General features: G+C 47.2%; 1 protein-coding gene across 1 annotated transcript in view; it reads left to right on the forward strand.

Annotated features, from left to right (window-relative positions):
• PDE10A (phosphodiesterase 10A) overlaps window positions 1-14,684 on the forward strand; it is a 253,490-nt gene that overhangs the window by 236,751 nt on the left and 2,055 nt on the right. Inside the window, exons 19-20 of the mRNA XM_056126308.1 lie at window positions 11,348-11,459; window positions 12,095-12,175. Coding sequence (XP_055982283.1) covers window positions 11,348-11,459; window positions 12,095-12,175 — 193 coding nt within the window. The remainder of the gene's footprint in view (window positions 1-11,347; window positions 11,460-12,094; window positions 12,176-14,684) is intronic.

Below are 14,684 nucleotides of genomic sequence, written 5' to 3' on the forward strand. Positions count from 1 at the left end.
CATCGTCTTCGTGTTTGCGTTGTCCTCCTGCTTGATCCTCTTATTACACTAATAAACTCCCCTTTCCTCCGTGGTACTCTCGCCTTCACCGTTCCATGCCGTCAGCCACACTTCTCCCCTGTGCCCACCTCAGCAGTCATCACCCTCCCGCGCCCTTCTGTATTCCGGGGGTCGTGCAGCCTACAGAGGCCGACACTTGCACCACTCACCAGTGTCCCGACTGTTCCGTCTCCTTCCTCCCCAGCCCCACGCTTCCCATCTTCCCTTGAGCCCACTGAGCACTTCTCTGGCCGTTGCCTCTCCCGTTTCTTCTCTTGGTGCTTACGGTTACCACTTTCATTCTCAAAAGAAGGGCTTTGGGCCGAGTGGTAATACAGCAGGTAGGTGCTCGCCTTGCCCACGGCTGACCGGGTGCCGTCCCAGCTTCCCACGTGGCCCCCTCGCCCACCAGGAGTGACCACTGAGTGCAGGGCCGGGAATAAGCCCCGAGCACCGCTGGGTGTGGCCCCCGAAACAGAACAACAACAAAGACGACTCCCCTACTTACAGTCTCACGCTTATCAGTGCACTTTGGATTAATATTGTTCCATTTCTGCACAATCTATAAACCTCATGACAACAAAATTTACATATATCCGTGTCTTTTATGCTTTTTGCTATGGCGCATTATACTTCTGCATGTTATACACCTCATAGGTGGCAAATACTTTAGTTTAAATAGTTAATTATTCAAATTTTTAAATAAAAATATTAGATATTCTCATCTAGATACCATTTCCAATGTTTCACATTCATTGGGCAATATCCATCTGATATCATTTTGTGTCAATGCAAAGGGCTTCATTTCACATTTCTTAAAGTGTATTAGCAGCAGATTTCTTTCAACCTTTTCCTGAAAATGTCCTTACTTTGGCTTCTCTTCTCAGAGACGGTTTTGCTGAGTTCTAAATTAACAAGTGTATTTTTCAGATTTTTTTAAATGTTCAGTTGTCTTATAGCATCATTTTTTTTTCATGATGAGAAGCCAGCCATAATCGTACTTCAGTGTATGTCTCTTTGCTCTGGCTCGTTTTGAAGATTTTTTCTTTAAAATCTTATTTTTGTATGATGTACCCAAGTGTGAACTTCCTTATAATTTTATCCTGATTAAGATACTCTGAGATTTCAGGGGGTTTGTAGTTAAAGAATATTTGGGAAAGCTTTAATCATTTTTTCTAAACTTTTTTTCTTTCCCAATTTCAAGAACATTTGGGAAAGATTCAATCATTTTTCAAATTTTTTTTCCATCCCAGTTGACATTTTTTTTCTTTAACTGTCACATGATAGTTTATAGGTTCCTATAGCTCTCTGCTGCTTTTGTCAGTTCTCTCTTGCCTGTGTGTGTGTGTGTGTGTGTGTGTGTGTGTGTTGTGTATCTTGGAGTAGATAGTGATCCCTCTTTAAATTTCACAGATATTTTTCACATTCTCTCCAGTCTGTGTTTAATTCCATCCCATGCCTTATATGATTTCATGTATTGTGTATATCGGTGCTGAGGTTGTATAATAAATCACATGTATTGTGTATATCAGGGCTGGAGCGATAGCACAGCAGTAGGGCGTTTGCCGTGCACGCAGCCAGCATGGCTGACCCGAGTTCGATTCCTCTGCCCCTCTCGGAGAGCCCGGCAAGCTACCAAGAGTATCTCGCCCACTCGGCAGAGCCCGGCAAGCTCCCCGTGACGTATTCGATATGCCAAACACAGTAACAAAATCTCCAATGGAGACGTTACTGGGCCCGCTCGAGCAAATCGATGATCAATGGGAGGGAAATTACATTACATTAGTGCTGAGGTTTCTTTCCATTCACTTCCCCCGTGTTTTGTGTTAGGACGATGGTTTCACATGCAGTGAAATACTGATTGATGATGCAATGTGCGGGAGGGCCCCTCCACTGGGTCTCCCCCCTAGGAGACTCAGGCTGGGGTCAATTACCTGTTACCACAGCCATATTCCAGTCGCTTCTGTGTTTCCTGTAGTCCAGCAGGAGAGGGAGGACCCCGCATTTGTCCCTCTCCCTGGGACTGACTTCACGCAGATGGTGCCCTGGCGTTCTCTCAGAATCAGAGATCTCACCTTTGATGAACACTGCGTAGTGTTTCACTGCACATAGATTGCATATGCACAAAAAAAAAGTCTTTATCCATTCTCTGTCATTGGACATCAGCGTCCAAATCTTAGCTCTTATGAATAGTGAACATTGTAGGGAAGATAGGAGGGCAGATATCTTTTTGAAATATTCTTTCTGGGCTCTTAGGTTAGATTCCAAGAAGAAGAATTGCTGGGTCATGTGGAAACTCTCACATCTTTATATGATATCCCACAGAGGCTGAGCTCAGACGGTGTCCCCACTGCCAGTAGACGAGGCTTCCTTCTGTCCTACATATCTGCCATAATTGCTTGTTTTGAAAGCTTCCTTAGTATGGGTGCAGCACTGTCGCACTGTCCTCCTGTTGTTCATCGATTTGCTCGAGTGGGCCCAGTAACGTCTCTGTTGTGAGACTTGTGCAGAACAACCGTAAAGTGGGCAGGGCACTTGCCTTGCGCACAACCAACCAGGATTTGATCCCCAGAACCTTATATGGTCCTTCAAGTCCTCCCAGGAATCATGCCTGAGCACAGAGCCAGGAGTAAGCCCTGAGCACAGCTGGGGTGGCCCAAAGTATATAAAAATAAAATAATAAAACATTTTGGCAATGCCAGTCTCACTGGTTTGGGGTGTGATATCTCATTGCTGTTTGGATTTGAGTTTCCATGATGATAAGTGAGAGCAGTCTTGTATCTGCCTGTTCACTTCCTTATACCTTCTTGGACGCTTAGAGATCTGATGTGTCTTTTCCAATCTCTCCATTGTTTGGATTTTTGGGGGAGGGAGGATGTTTTTGGATGTTTATTTACTGCCAGGTTTTGCGAGTGCTTCCTAAATGTTGGATATCGGTCTTGTCCAAGGTGTGGTAAACGAGTATTTTCTCTCCATCGGTAGGGTGTCTTGTTTTCTAACTCTAATTTATTTCACAGTGGAGAAACTTCTTACTCTAATGTAAATCTGTTTGTTTTCACGTCTGTCTTCTTGGCCAATAGAATGAGATCACCGAAGACGCTTTTAAAGATAATTTCATGGAGAATTTTCCTGTTCTCCTCGATGTGTTTTATGGATTTGGGTGCAATATGGAGGATTTTAATCTGTTGGCTTTCACTTGTGTGCCTGGTATGAACGCGACAGGCGTCCTTTTCCCACGAAGCTGCCTGGCTCTCCCGCCCTGTGTGCTGTTGGAAGGGACTCCTGGAACCCTTCCTTCACTTGGATATTTTGTCAGAGATTCACTGTCCCTTTGCTTCAGTCCTAACGTTCATGTCTATGCTAATATTTCCTGCCTCATTACTTCCAAATATACATCCTCCGGAGGATTTGTAAAGGTATCTGTTATTTACTTTTGAGTTCACTGGCTCTTCCTCTCAATTCCTCCTTCGGTCTGTCTTGTTCACTTTGCTTCCCCTGCATGCGGGGTCACATTCTCCTGCCTGTATCTTTGCATACACAATCAGGACCTATAATTATTTTCTTCTTCATTTTTTTTATTTTTCATTTTTTGGTGGGGGCACGGGTAAAACCTGGCAGTAAAAGAAGTGATTTCAGGGACCTGAAGAGCTCTTGCTCGCTTTGCCCTTTCTGGCTCTCTCCTTCCTAGGGTTTCTTCCTTCAAGTTCCACAAGCGCTGGCAGCTGAAGTTCCAGCTAACGGACTTTCTCTTAGTCCCCCAGTACCTCCTGTCCCAGCTGAGCCGTCACAGAGGGACCGAAATGCGGATGCCAGATGGAGCTCCTTCCACTCTGCCTGCTTACTACACAGTAGTACCTTCAGACTTTTTTTTATTTTATTGTTCTCAAACCCTAAAGCTCTATTGGTCACCTCTTTATCACTGTATTATGTTTTCTGTACCGGTTTAAAAAATACTCGTCTTTGAATTGGGGAAGGAAGTTCATAGGATACACGGTCAGCATTTAAAAAATCAGTGTATTTTTATTAATGGATATCCATTGTAATTGGAAATTAGTGCTTTTGCAGAGTCTTGCTTTAGGAGCGTTTCTGGTTGTGTTAGGGGCTGCTTCTACTCTGGTGTTGCCCGGGGAGTCATGGAGAGCCAGGGCTGAACCCGGCTTCCTGCATGCAGAGTGCAGGCTCGGTCCCTCACGCCCTCCCCACCTCTCTGGGGTCACTGTGAAAGTGAAACATTTGGAAATCAATGCTTAAGTCTCAATCCTAAAAACCATTAGGCAAAAAATACAAATTATTGCTGAAGTTAAGGTATATTAAATGAATGGAGATACATGCCATGATCATGAATTGTGAAACTCAATATTGATAATATTTTCCACAAATATCTCTCCCAAAATGAAATCCCAGTCAAAATTTCTGTGAAATTATTTTGTAAGCATCAGCAAGATGACACAAAATCATATAGATATACAGGAGACCTAGAGTAGACAATTTCAGGAAGTCAATGGAGAGCTTATTCCAGTGGATTTCAAGTCCTAGAATAAAGTAACAGTAACAGAGTTTATATATTGGTGTTAGGGTAGACTCACACCAATAGGATCACAAAAGACTCACACTCTGAAATCAGTTGGTCACTAGGATAATTCACTGGGGTAATGGATGATGTTTCCAACAAAGGGTCTTTACCAGGCTTTCAGCTAAGTGACAAATCAAATGTAAAATTTAAACATAATCATCACCAGAAAATATTGTAAGAGAAAGTCTTTGCGACCTTGTGGCAGGCATCGACTCCTTAAATGTGCTGAACCCACTGGTCTTCAGAGGTGTTGGTCTAAACTTCCCACTGTATAATGAGCAGATTCTGGGGCGTGCAGGTGATGAGTATTTGATCGTGGTGTTCATTTCTCAGTACACATGTGTACCGTTATCAGAGCCTACGATCAGGCCTGAAACAAAGCTAGACAGTGCAAAAGCAACGTACGGCTTACTCGTCAGTCATTCCTCTGTGAAACTGGTGGTGTGTACGAGGCCAGCAACTCGAACCGCTATTTTGTGAGTGGACAGCCAGTTGTTCTGGGAGCTTCTCTGAAGGGCTCTTTCCAATTTGTTGTCTTTGGTCCTTTGTGAAACCAGCGGACCCCACTGATGGGGTCTGGGAAACCTCTCTCCTCCCATTGCTCTGAGCTGTTCCTCGGTTAGTCATGGCACCTTCATCGCTGTAGCTCAGCAGGAAGCCTGGGGCGGGGGCCAGGTCTCCGCACTCGTGCTGTTGATACTGCGTTGCCTATTCCGGTCCTTTAGCTTCTCTGGATAAGCAGCATTTCACTGTGTAGGCAGCTTACGTAAATGACAGTGAATTATGGCTTGCTTTCATTGATTTTTAATTGTTGAACTAAACTTGCATCACTGGGACAAAACTTTGATCCTGACAGATAATGTTGTATTATAGTGTTGGGTGTACTGTAATTGTGCTGAGCCTGTGTGTGTGCAGTTTTATTTACTCCTGGCTCTGCTCAGGGGTCTCTCCTGGGACTTAGGGACCACATGCGTTGCTGGAGATTGGACTTAAGACTGCGTGCGGAGAAAGTGCCTTGACTTCTTTGTTCTCTCTCCCTCTGGCCCCAGTAATGGAAAGTTTGGGATCTTTGCTCATGAGAGATGACAATTGGTCTGAAATTTCCTTTTGTTGTCCTGGTCTACTTTTGGCTTCGGGGGTAATATGGCGTCATAAAATTAAAATCTCTTCACTTATGTTCTCTAAAAGAGAGTATAAATAGTTGGTTTAATTTACCCCTGAAATGCTTGATAGAACTCACCAGTGAAACCTTCCGGGCCTGGAACTTTCGGTTTGGAAAGATTTGTGATCATTAACTTATCTAATTAATATAGATATACCTATCATCTAATTTTCTTGTGTCTTTTGAGAAATGTTATTGTTCAAGTAATTGGTCCCTTAAGTTGAATGAATTTGTAGGCGTCGGGCTGTTTGTAGTCTTCTGTTATACTTTTAAGTCTATGAGGTCTGTAATGATGTCTCCCTTTTTGTTTCTGATATTAGTAACTTAAAGTCTTCGTTCTTCTTGAATGAGCTGCTAGCTTATCAATTATATTGATCATTCCGGAAACCAGCTTTTGGTTAGGTTGATTTTCACTAATTATGTTAAATTAATTTGGTTTTAGTTTAGTGTGAAATTAATCTGGCTTCAATTTAATTTACTCCTGCTCTAATTTACCTCTGTAAATAATTGGGATTTAATTTGCTATTTTTATCATTTCTTGAAGTGGAAGCTTAAATTGTAAGTTTTAGACTTTTTTTTCTTGGATGTGCTCTTAATGCTATAAACTTCCCTCTAATCATTGCTTTCACTGTATCTCATATTCTTGTTGCATCTTCATTTAAAATTTTTTTTCAGTGTTTTAATTTTTCTTGATTTCCTTTGAGAACTATGTGCTATTTATAAATGTGTCCAAGTATTTAATCTCTAAATGCTAATGGGAATTTCCAGCTGCTTTTCTATTATTGGTCTGTATTTCATGTCCTTGCTCTCTGGAAGTATGCATTGTATGTTTCATATTCTTCTTAATTTTAAGGGTATATTTTATGATCTATAATATTTAGTGATTGTACTATGTAAACTTGAAAAAATTTCCTTCTACCGTTGGATGAAGTATAATCTAGAAGATGTCAATAATTGAGATACTGAGTTCAAATATGTTTTTATTTTATACTCAGTGGACTTGCCCGTTATATGACTGGAGGATGTTGAAGTCTCCTCCAGAGTAGTGGATTCCGCTATTTATCCTTGATGTCATTTCAGTTTTGCCTCACCTGTGCTGATGCTGTCCTGTTCGGCACATCGAGGAGCAGCAGGTCTTCCCGGAGAGTGTTCAAGCGGAATGTTCTTTATTCTGGTCTCCTTCACTCTGGCCAGCTTACCCCCGTTTTCTTATTAATGTTAGCATGAAATCCCTTTACCCACCCATTGGCTTTTCATCTCTGTGTAATGATATTTGAAGTGATTTTGTGGGGAGCTGGAGAGATTTAGGGTACTTGCTTTGCATATATGGTTGACCTGGCTTCTGTCTGTATCACCCCGTGTGGTCACTGAGCCCTGCCAGGCCAGAAGTGACCCCTGAATGCAGAGCCAGGAGTAAGCCACAGGTATTTGGTGTGACCCAAAAATTAAAAAAAAATTTTAATAATGTAAACTTATAGACACCACATAGTTGGGTATTGTTGTTTGATTAATCACTTAATCACTTAACTTCCCGTTAGTCGTCGATTTGCTCGAGCGGGCGCCAGTAACGTCTCCATTTGTCCCTGTCACGTGCTAGTGTAGCCCAATGGCATCTCTTCGCTTCTTTTAATTGGCATATTTAGATCATGGCATTTAACGTAATTAGTGGTCATTCCATTAATACCCGTCCTGTTGTTTTAATACATTCCTCTTGTTGTTAGTTTTATCTTTTAGGTTTTTTCTCTGTTTTTGTGTGTTCTCTGTCTGTCTCTGTGTCTCTTCCCCGCTCCTGGCCACAGGGTGGAGAGATGAGTGGGGAGTTAGTGTGCTTTAGTGCAAAGACCCAGCCCAGAACCTTGTACCTGCCAAACACATGCTCTGCCACGGAGCCTCAGCCTCAGAGGGTGTCCAGGCGGGGGTGGACCCTGGTCGGGGGCGGGGGGGACTGGATGACTTGGCTGGTCTTGGTTCCTGGCCTCCAGTTTGAGCCCTAATTCCTGGCAGACTTGCTGTTGGCATCGATGAGGAGGTGATAGGTCTGGTTTTTCCTGCCTTCTTTGGTGGTTCCAGTGGGAATTCTGCTGGGAAGTTCATCTCGATTCTGAATTTCCCCTTAAAATATGCAGGATTTTCAGGATCAAGGCGTGCCAGTCCGTAAGTGACCTTCGTCAGCCTGGATATTTCGAGGTCTCTTCAGGCTCCTGCTGGCGGCCACTTGGGGTCTGGGAGCAGGTCTGCACTGAGATTCCCCCCGAAGGCCTTGGGATGTGAGTGGCGTGGTTTCTTCCCTGTGGAGTGACTCCAGCCCCTCCCCTCCTCACCTCTGCCCAGTGTGTTCTCAGGTGAAGCCTGGAGAACCAGAGAGCCTGAGTTTGAGTTTTGGTCACTCAAGGCTTGACTCTGTCTGTCTTCACGGATAGAGGATATCGGTGGTGTGTGTGTGTGTGTGTGTGTGTGTGTGTGTGTGTGTGTGTGTGTGTATGTGTGTGTTGGGAGTGTCTCTGCCCAGGGCTCAGGCCGGCTGACTGTTCCTGTTGCGGCTCTGCAGTGGGACCCTGTGTCTATGGGATCTAAGGGGTCAGGAGGGAAGGACTGCAAGTGTGCACAGGTGTGAGATTCACACTAGGGCGCATGTGTGTGCATGCATGTGTGTGCGTGTGTGTGCATGTGGGTGTGTGGGAAAGAGAGGCTCTGTGGGGTTCATACCCATGAACCTCCCGGTGTCCTCCACCCCCGCATTAAGGTGCGGTCCCTCTCATCTGGGCTGTCTAGCTGAGTGACTGCTGCAGTGACTGTGGCCCCGTGTCCTGGTCGTCTTCCCCTTCCCAGTACTTTGCCATCAGATGTGGGACAAAGGCAGCTCCCCATTGGTGGTCCCCACCCCCTTCCCACCGTGTGAGACAGATTGGCTGGCTCTCTTGCCCCTTGATGCCTCGAGGTGCCTCCCTTGTCCTCCTGCTGTCTGAGCTGAGGCTCTGTGGCTCCGTTTCCTCCACACCGGCTTGGGTGGGGAATCCTCTGCCAGGGTGTTTTCAGCTTCTGCCACTGGAGTGAATTGCTGCTACAAGGTTGGCATCTGGTTTGCTCATCGCCAGGGCAGTGGTGGCACACACGGGCCTCGCAGCATGTCTGCAGAGGCGTGGGAGTGTGTGAGGGGCTGTGTGTTGGCGTCTATCACGGCCACGGCAGGAGGCACTTCTATGCCTGGGTGACGGGGACACGGGAGACCATCCCAGAACACTCCGAGCAGGTTCTTCAAATGCCTCCTGAAGCTCTGTCCTACCCAGGAGGTCCATACAGAGAAATAAAGTGTCTGTCATTCCGGCTGCTTTGCCTGAAAGGCCAAGGCCACGTAAACGATTTTCCACCCAGTAGAAAATGTGGACTGCTGCCTTCATTAAAGGTGTGGGGTACAAATGTTGTTCTTTTGACTTACTCATCTATGCCTGACAAATGCCTACAGCGGAGACTTTTGCCTACACAGGGCCGGGAGCAGCAGGGCAGTGGGCGGGGTGCTGGGGTCACGGGGCCACACGGACCCTACGAGAAATGGACCCTAGTGCAGAGCCAGGAACAAGCTTGGGTACCACTGCCCCCAGAGAAATCATTTTCTCAGTGAGATTAGCGACCACTGCCGATAATTGTGTTCACTTCAGTGGCTACACCCACAGGGGAATTGCGTCCAGGAAGAACGTTGGTGTTTGGGTTTTACCCACGTCCATATAGGAACAAGCGTCTGATTCTAGCTACATTCTTTTTGTTTCACGGAGTTATAGCGCTAAAAATTATTTTTGAGAAAAAGCTTATTCTTTTTTGTCGTTTTTGTTTTTGTTTTTTTATGGTTTGGGGCCACACCTCGTGGTACTCAGGGCTCACTCCCGACTCTGTGCTCAGGGATCACTCCTGGTGGAGCTAAGGGACCATTTTGGGTGCCAGGGATTGAACTTTGGTCGGCAGCATGAAAAGCAAACGCCCTACTCTCTGTCCCATCCCTCCTGCTCCCTTACTAGAATATTTCACCAAGAGAAATGAACATTGGTGATTTTCTGGGGTAAATATAGATGGGATGAGATTGACATATTTCAAAGTGAAATAATTATTGTAAATAGGGTAAATGGTGTTTTGCATTATACCAGCCAAACTCAGAAATAACGTGCTTGTTCCTTTTTTTAAAAAAAATTTATTAGTGAAACACCATGAGGTACAGTTGTAGACTTACAAATTTTTGTGCTTGGGTTTCAATTACACAATGATCAAGTACCCATCCCTCCACCAGTGCCCATTTTCCACCATCATGGGTCCCAGTATCCCTCCCATCCCCCATCCCCCATCCCCCCCTGCCTCTGTGGCAGGGCGTTCCCTTTTGTTCTCTCTCTCCTTTTGGGTGCTGTCGTTTGCAAAAGGGCATTGAGTGGCAATCATGTTCGGTCTATAGTCTACTCTCAGCATGCTTCTCCCATCCTTAGAGGATCCTCCCAACACTCTTTATTTGGTGCTCCCTTCTCTATCTGAGCTCCCTTTCCCCTAGCATGTGTGGTTGGCCTCCAAGCCATGGAGTAAACCTCCTGATACTTATCTCGGCTATTTTTGGGTGTTAGTCTCCTATTTGGTTACTTTATGTTCCCCAGGTGAATGCAATATTTCTATGTTTATCCCTCTTTTTCTGACTCATTTCGCTTAACATGATACTTTCCATGTAGTACCACTTATATGTAAATTTCATGACTTCGTCTTTTCTAACAGCTACCGCAAACCAGAACTAAATCTTTATTTTTTCCATTAAATGACAACCGCACCTTCTCCTAGGAAATCACCTCCTTGAGGAAAGTTCGAGTTCCCCGGTGACTTCGGGACTGTGGGTTTAAAGGCGGCATCTGTGTGCACCTCCTCGGCCTGCTCTGGCATCTGTCCCAGTAGCTGGGCTCGGGATGTGCGGCAGAGACCGTGGACAGAGCTGAGGCTGTGACAGTCCCCAGGCCCAGGGCTCCTTGGCACCGGGAGCAGCATCTGGGACAGAGCAGAGCTGGGCGTGCATGTCCCTTGGCGGGGACAGAGCCCGGCCAGGGCAGGACGGGGCCAGCTACAGGCGGGGATGGAGAGGGAGGACAGCTGGGTCGTCTTGGGGGGGGGACGAGGTCAGGCCCACAGCCCAGGGCCATGACCGCAGCCTGGGGGCAGAGAAGCCTGAGGTGGTTGCCGGGGAGCAGGGGAGCCTGACCAGTGTGGGGGGCGTCACTGCGCTTCCTTGCAACTGTGAATTTTATTTTCCCTGTGTGAAATGAAAGGGCTGGGATGGATTATTTCTCCAGGATGTCTCCCTACTCTGAATTTCCCAAATCCCCTGAGAATAAAAGTCTAGGCCTGGCTTAGATTTGGGCCACACCCGCAGCCACGGTGTCGCGGGACCCGTGTCCACTCAGCCCTCACGGCTGCGTCCTCTCCGGGCTGGCTAGACCCTCTGCCCCATCCCTGCCTGGGACTCTCACCGTCCAGCGGGACGATGCCAACGTCCCGGCCCACCTTGGCGCCGAAGGACAGAGCAGTGCTGAGCGTGCCATGTTTCTGTGTTGCAGAGACCGTGTCATCGGCCTGATGATGACCGCCTGTGACCTGTGCTCCGTGACCAAGCTGTGGCCGGTCACCAAGCTGACGGCCAATGACATCTATGCGGAGTTCTGGGCTGAGGTAAGCTCTTGAGCTTTCTAGAAACACGGGCGGTATCGAGAAATGGGGGGGGGGGGATTCTAGGTGAAATGAAATAACTGGGTGATTTAATAACATCTTGGTAGTTTACTCTGCCCCATACCCGGGGAACTAGGCCCAGCCCCACGGGCAGAGTGGTTGTGTCACTTGTTGCCGTGTGCTTGTGAGTCCTTTGCTCTCAGCGACTCGTGAACTCAGGCCTGACTGGCACCGGCACCGCCCCTGACCCAACAGCCAGTGCTCTGTTCACTCACGGAACACAGCCAGGCAACGAGCTACGTCAAGGGGGCACCGGAAGGCTAGCAGTGGGGCTCCCCACCTCCTGTGTGAGACACGCTTCTAGTCACAGATCCCTGAGGATTGCCATCTGGCGCAGACGTCAGATTGTGTAAATAGGCCAGTGGCCCATTCAGCTGCCAGCGTGCCGCGTGAAACGTGTGGGCAGCGGTGCCAGGTTCCTTCTTTCCTCTCACGAAGCAAACGTGGAGAACTCTCATCATCTGTGCTCTGATGGGATCATCTCAGTGATCAGAAATAGCTTCTCTTTGGAACTGTGATTGTTCTGTAAGTAAGGGCCTAACCTTCCCTCCCCCACCCCCCTCTGCCATCCCTCCCAGGGTGATGAGATGAAGAAGTTGGGGTTACAGCCCATCCCGATGATGGACAGAGACAAGAGGGGAGAAGTCCCGCAAGGCCAGGTGAGAGCTGGGCCATGAAACCGAATCCACGTGTGCAGGTGTCGCCGAGTCTGGGTTTGTGTTTGAGATGATGGTTCTTTCGTCCCTACTCGGTAATCGATGCTGAGACCTATGGAGATTTCTTGCTTGTACTGATGGAAAAGTATGTTCGATTTCTGTTTAATTGAATCAAAGTGAGATAGATAGTTACAAAGCTGTCCATGATTGGGATTCAGTCTCACAATGTTCCAGTACCCGTCCCTTCACCAGTGCACATTCCCCACCACCAGTGTCCCCCGTTTCCTCCCGCCTCACTCATCACTGCCTCTATGGCAGGCACTATTCTCTCTCTCTCTCTCTCTCTCTCTCTCTCTCTCTCTCTCTCTCTCTTTCTCTGTCTTCTTTTGTGCATTATGGCTTGCATTACAGATACTGAAAGGTCTCCATGTATATCCCTTTGCCTACTTTCAGCGCTCAGTTCCTGTCCAAAGGGATCATTTCCAACTCTGAGCGTCATACTGATCCCTTCTCTGTCCTAACTGCCCTCCCTCCCCCAAACACTTGTGACAAACTTCTAACCATTGACCAGTCCTCCTGGCCCATTTTCCCTGGCCTTGGATAGTAGCTTCATACCTATATTTATATGCTAGAAGGAATCCTTGGACTGGATCCCCTGCTTAGTGATTGCCGGCAGCTCTAGCACTGGACCGTGCAGCCAGGTTGACCAGGAGTGGCCCCAGGGCCCCTGAGAATCCCAGGGAGGCTCCCTCGCCCCAGAGCAGGCTTGGCGTCATCATTGGGTGTAAGGGTCAATAGTAAGCAGCCCGATATGTCCAGCCCTGGCACCTTGAGTATAGAGGTGTATTTTACTCAGAAAGGGTCGAGTGGCCAGTGGCCTGAGCTTGAACCCCTGGAGCTCAAGTACTTTCCACATTTGGTGCCACTGAGAGTAGTCAGACAAAGCTGAGGAAACCCTGGAGTAAAGTGAACTCAGCTGGGGGGACAGCCGGAGGGGAAGGTGCTGGCCTTGCACGTGGACAGCCTGGGTTCAATCCCTGACATCCCACGTTGTCCCCACCAGAAGTGATCCCTGAATGCAGAGCCAGGAGTAAACTCTGGGCACTGCCAGGTGTGGCTTGATGCCCACAAAGTAAATTCAAATATCAAGAGTGCTCCACTCACTTGCTGGCCCCTACTTCTGGCAGATGTGTCTTCAGAGAACAGGGAGGGTCCCTCTGACTTGAAAAAAGTAGATGAATTTAAATAATTGTTGTTGTTGTTTTTGTCTTTTTGGGTCACACCCAGCGATGCTCAGGGGTTACTCCAGGCTCTGCACTCAGGAATCACTCCTGGTAGTGCTCGGGGGACCATATGGGATTCTGGGGGTTGAACTCAGGTTGGCCTCGTGAGGGCAAACACTCTCCAGCCCATAGATTATTAATTTTTAACAAGAAAGGTTGCGTCATTGAATATACAAAGATGTTTCCTGGAAATGAACGCTATAGATTTTGATGAAATGCATGTTTCCTAACAAGCACTATATAATATTTTAGTACACACTGAACTATGGCTCACTATGAATTAGCATTTTTTTCTCGATCCTCATATACAATTTCTGGTTTCCATGGATAGTGTGAAATATTTCATAGATGGAGGTCTTCTGAGATTGGCAATAGTCTTGAATTATAATAAGGAAGGATGTTAAGGACAAATCATTATAATACAGAATTTACTTTAGAAAAGGATTCCCCCAAATCACAGGATCTTGCAGTTTGACAGATTCTCAAGTTTCCCACTTGATTTCAGTCCATTGCTGTGACTCGGCAGGAGGGACAGGGCAGTGCGGCCCCAAGATGCCTCTCTGGCCCGTGACTGTGCTCCCATCCTCAGCGCGGGGCCGGCTGTCCATTCTCCCCTCACAGTGTAGTTGCTGGCTCGAAGGATTTCCAGCGCCTTCCCTTTTATGTCGCCGCGACATTCTGTCCAGCTAGTCTGCTTCCCCGGGGTATGGGAAAGGCCAGCTTCCGCCGACGGTTCTAAGAATTATGCCTGACTGTTTGCTTTAGTTCCTTTCCGGCTCATCACCTCACGCTAAACGTGTGACTTGCTTTGCACTTACGTTGCTGTCTGACTGTCAGCACCCTCCTTCCTGGGGGAACCCTCCCCCCTTCCCCGTGGACACCCGGAGGAGAGCTGACTCTATTGCCGAGGGCAGGCTCTGTGCTAATGGACTTAATGACCAGAATCGATTGTTATTGCTTGTGCCAAAAGTTTAGATCCATTTACAGAAGGAAAGAGCGATACATGCCTGGGACCAGCCAACACCCTAGGGACCGCGTTCCTCCCGAGTTCTGGTCCCTGTGAAGCTGGCCTCTGCCGTAAGAGTAAAGCACGTTTTGAAACCTGCTCCGCACGGAGCCTGTGTATGAGCCGTGTCAAAGGCAGAATGTGGCGCCCGGCATCTGTAAGATTGCCACCAAGTGTTGATGTTGGGGGAGTGCTATTGTTCTGATGCATCTTAAAAATGCTT

The sequence above is a fragment of the Sorex fumeus genome, unplaced genomic scaffold (assembly GCF_029834395.1).
Source record: "Sorex fumeus unplaced genomic scaffold, SorFum_2.1 ptg000061l, whole genome shotgun sequence".
Classification (NCBI taxonomy): domain Eukaryota; kingdom Metazoa; phylum Chordata; class Mammalia; order Eulipotyphla; family Soricidae; genus Sorex; species Sorex fumeus.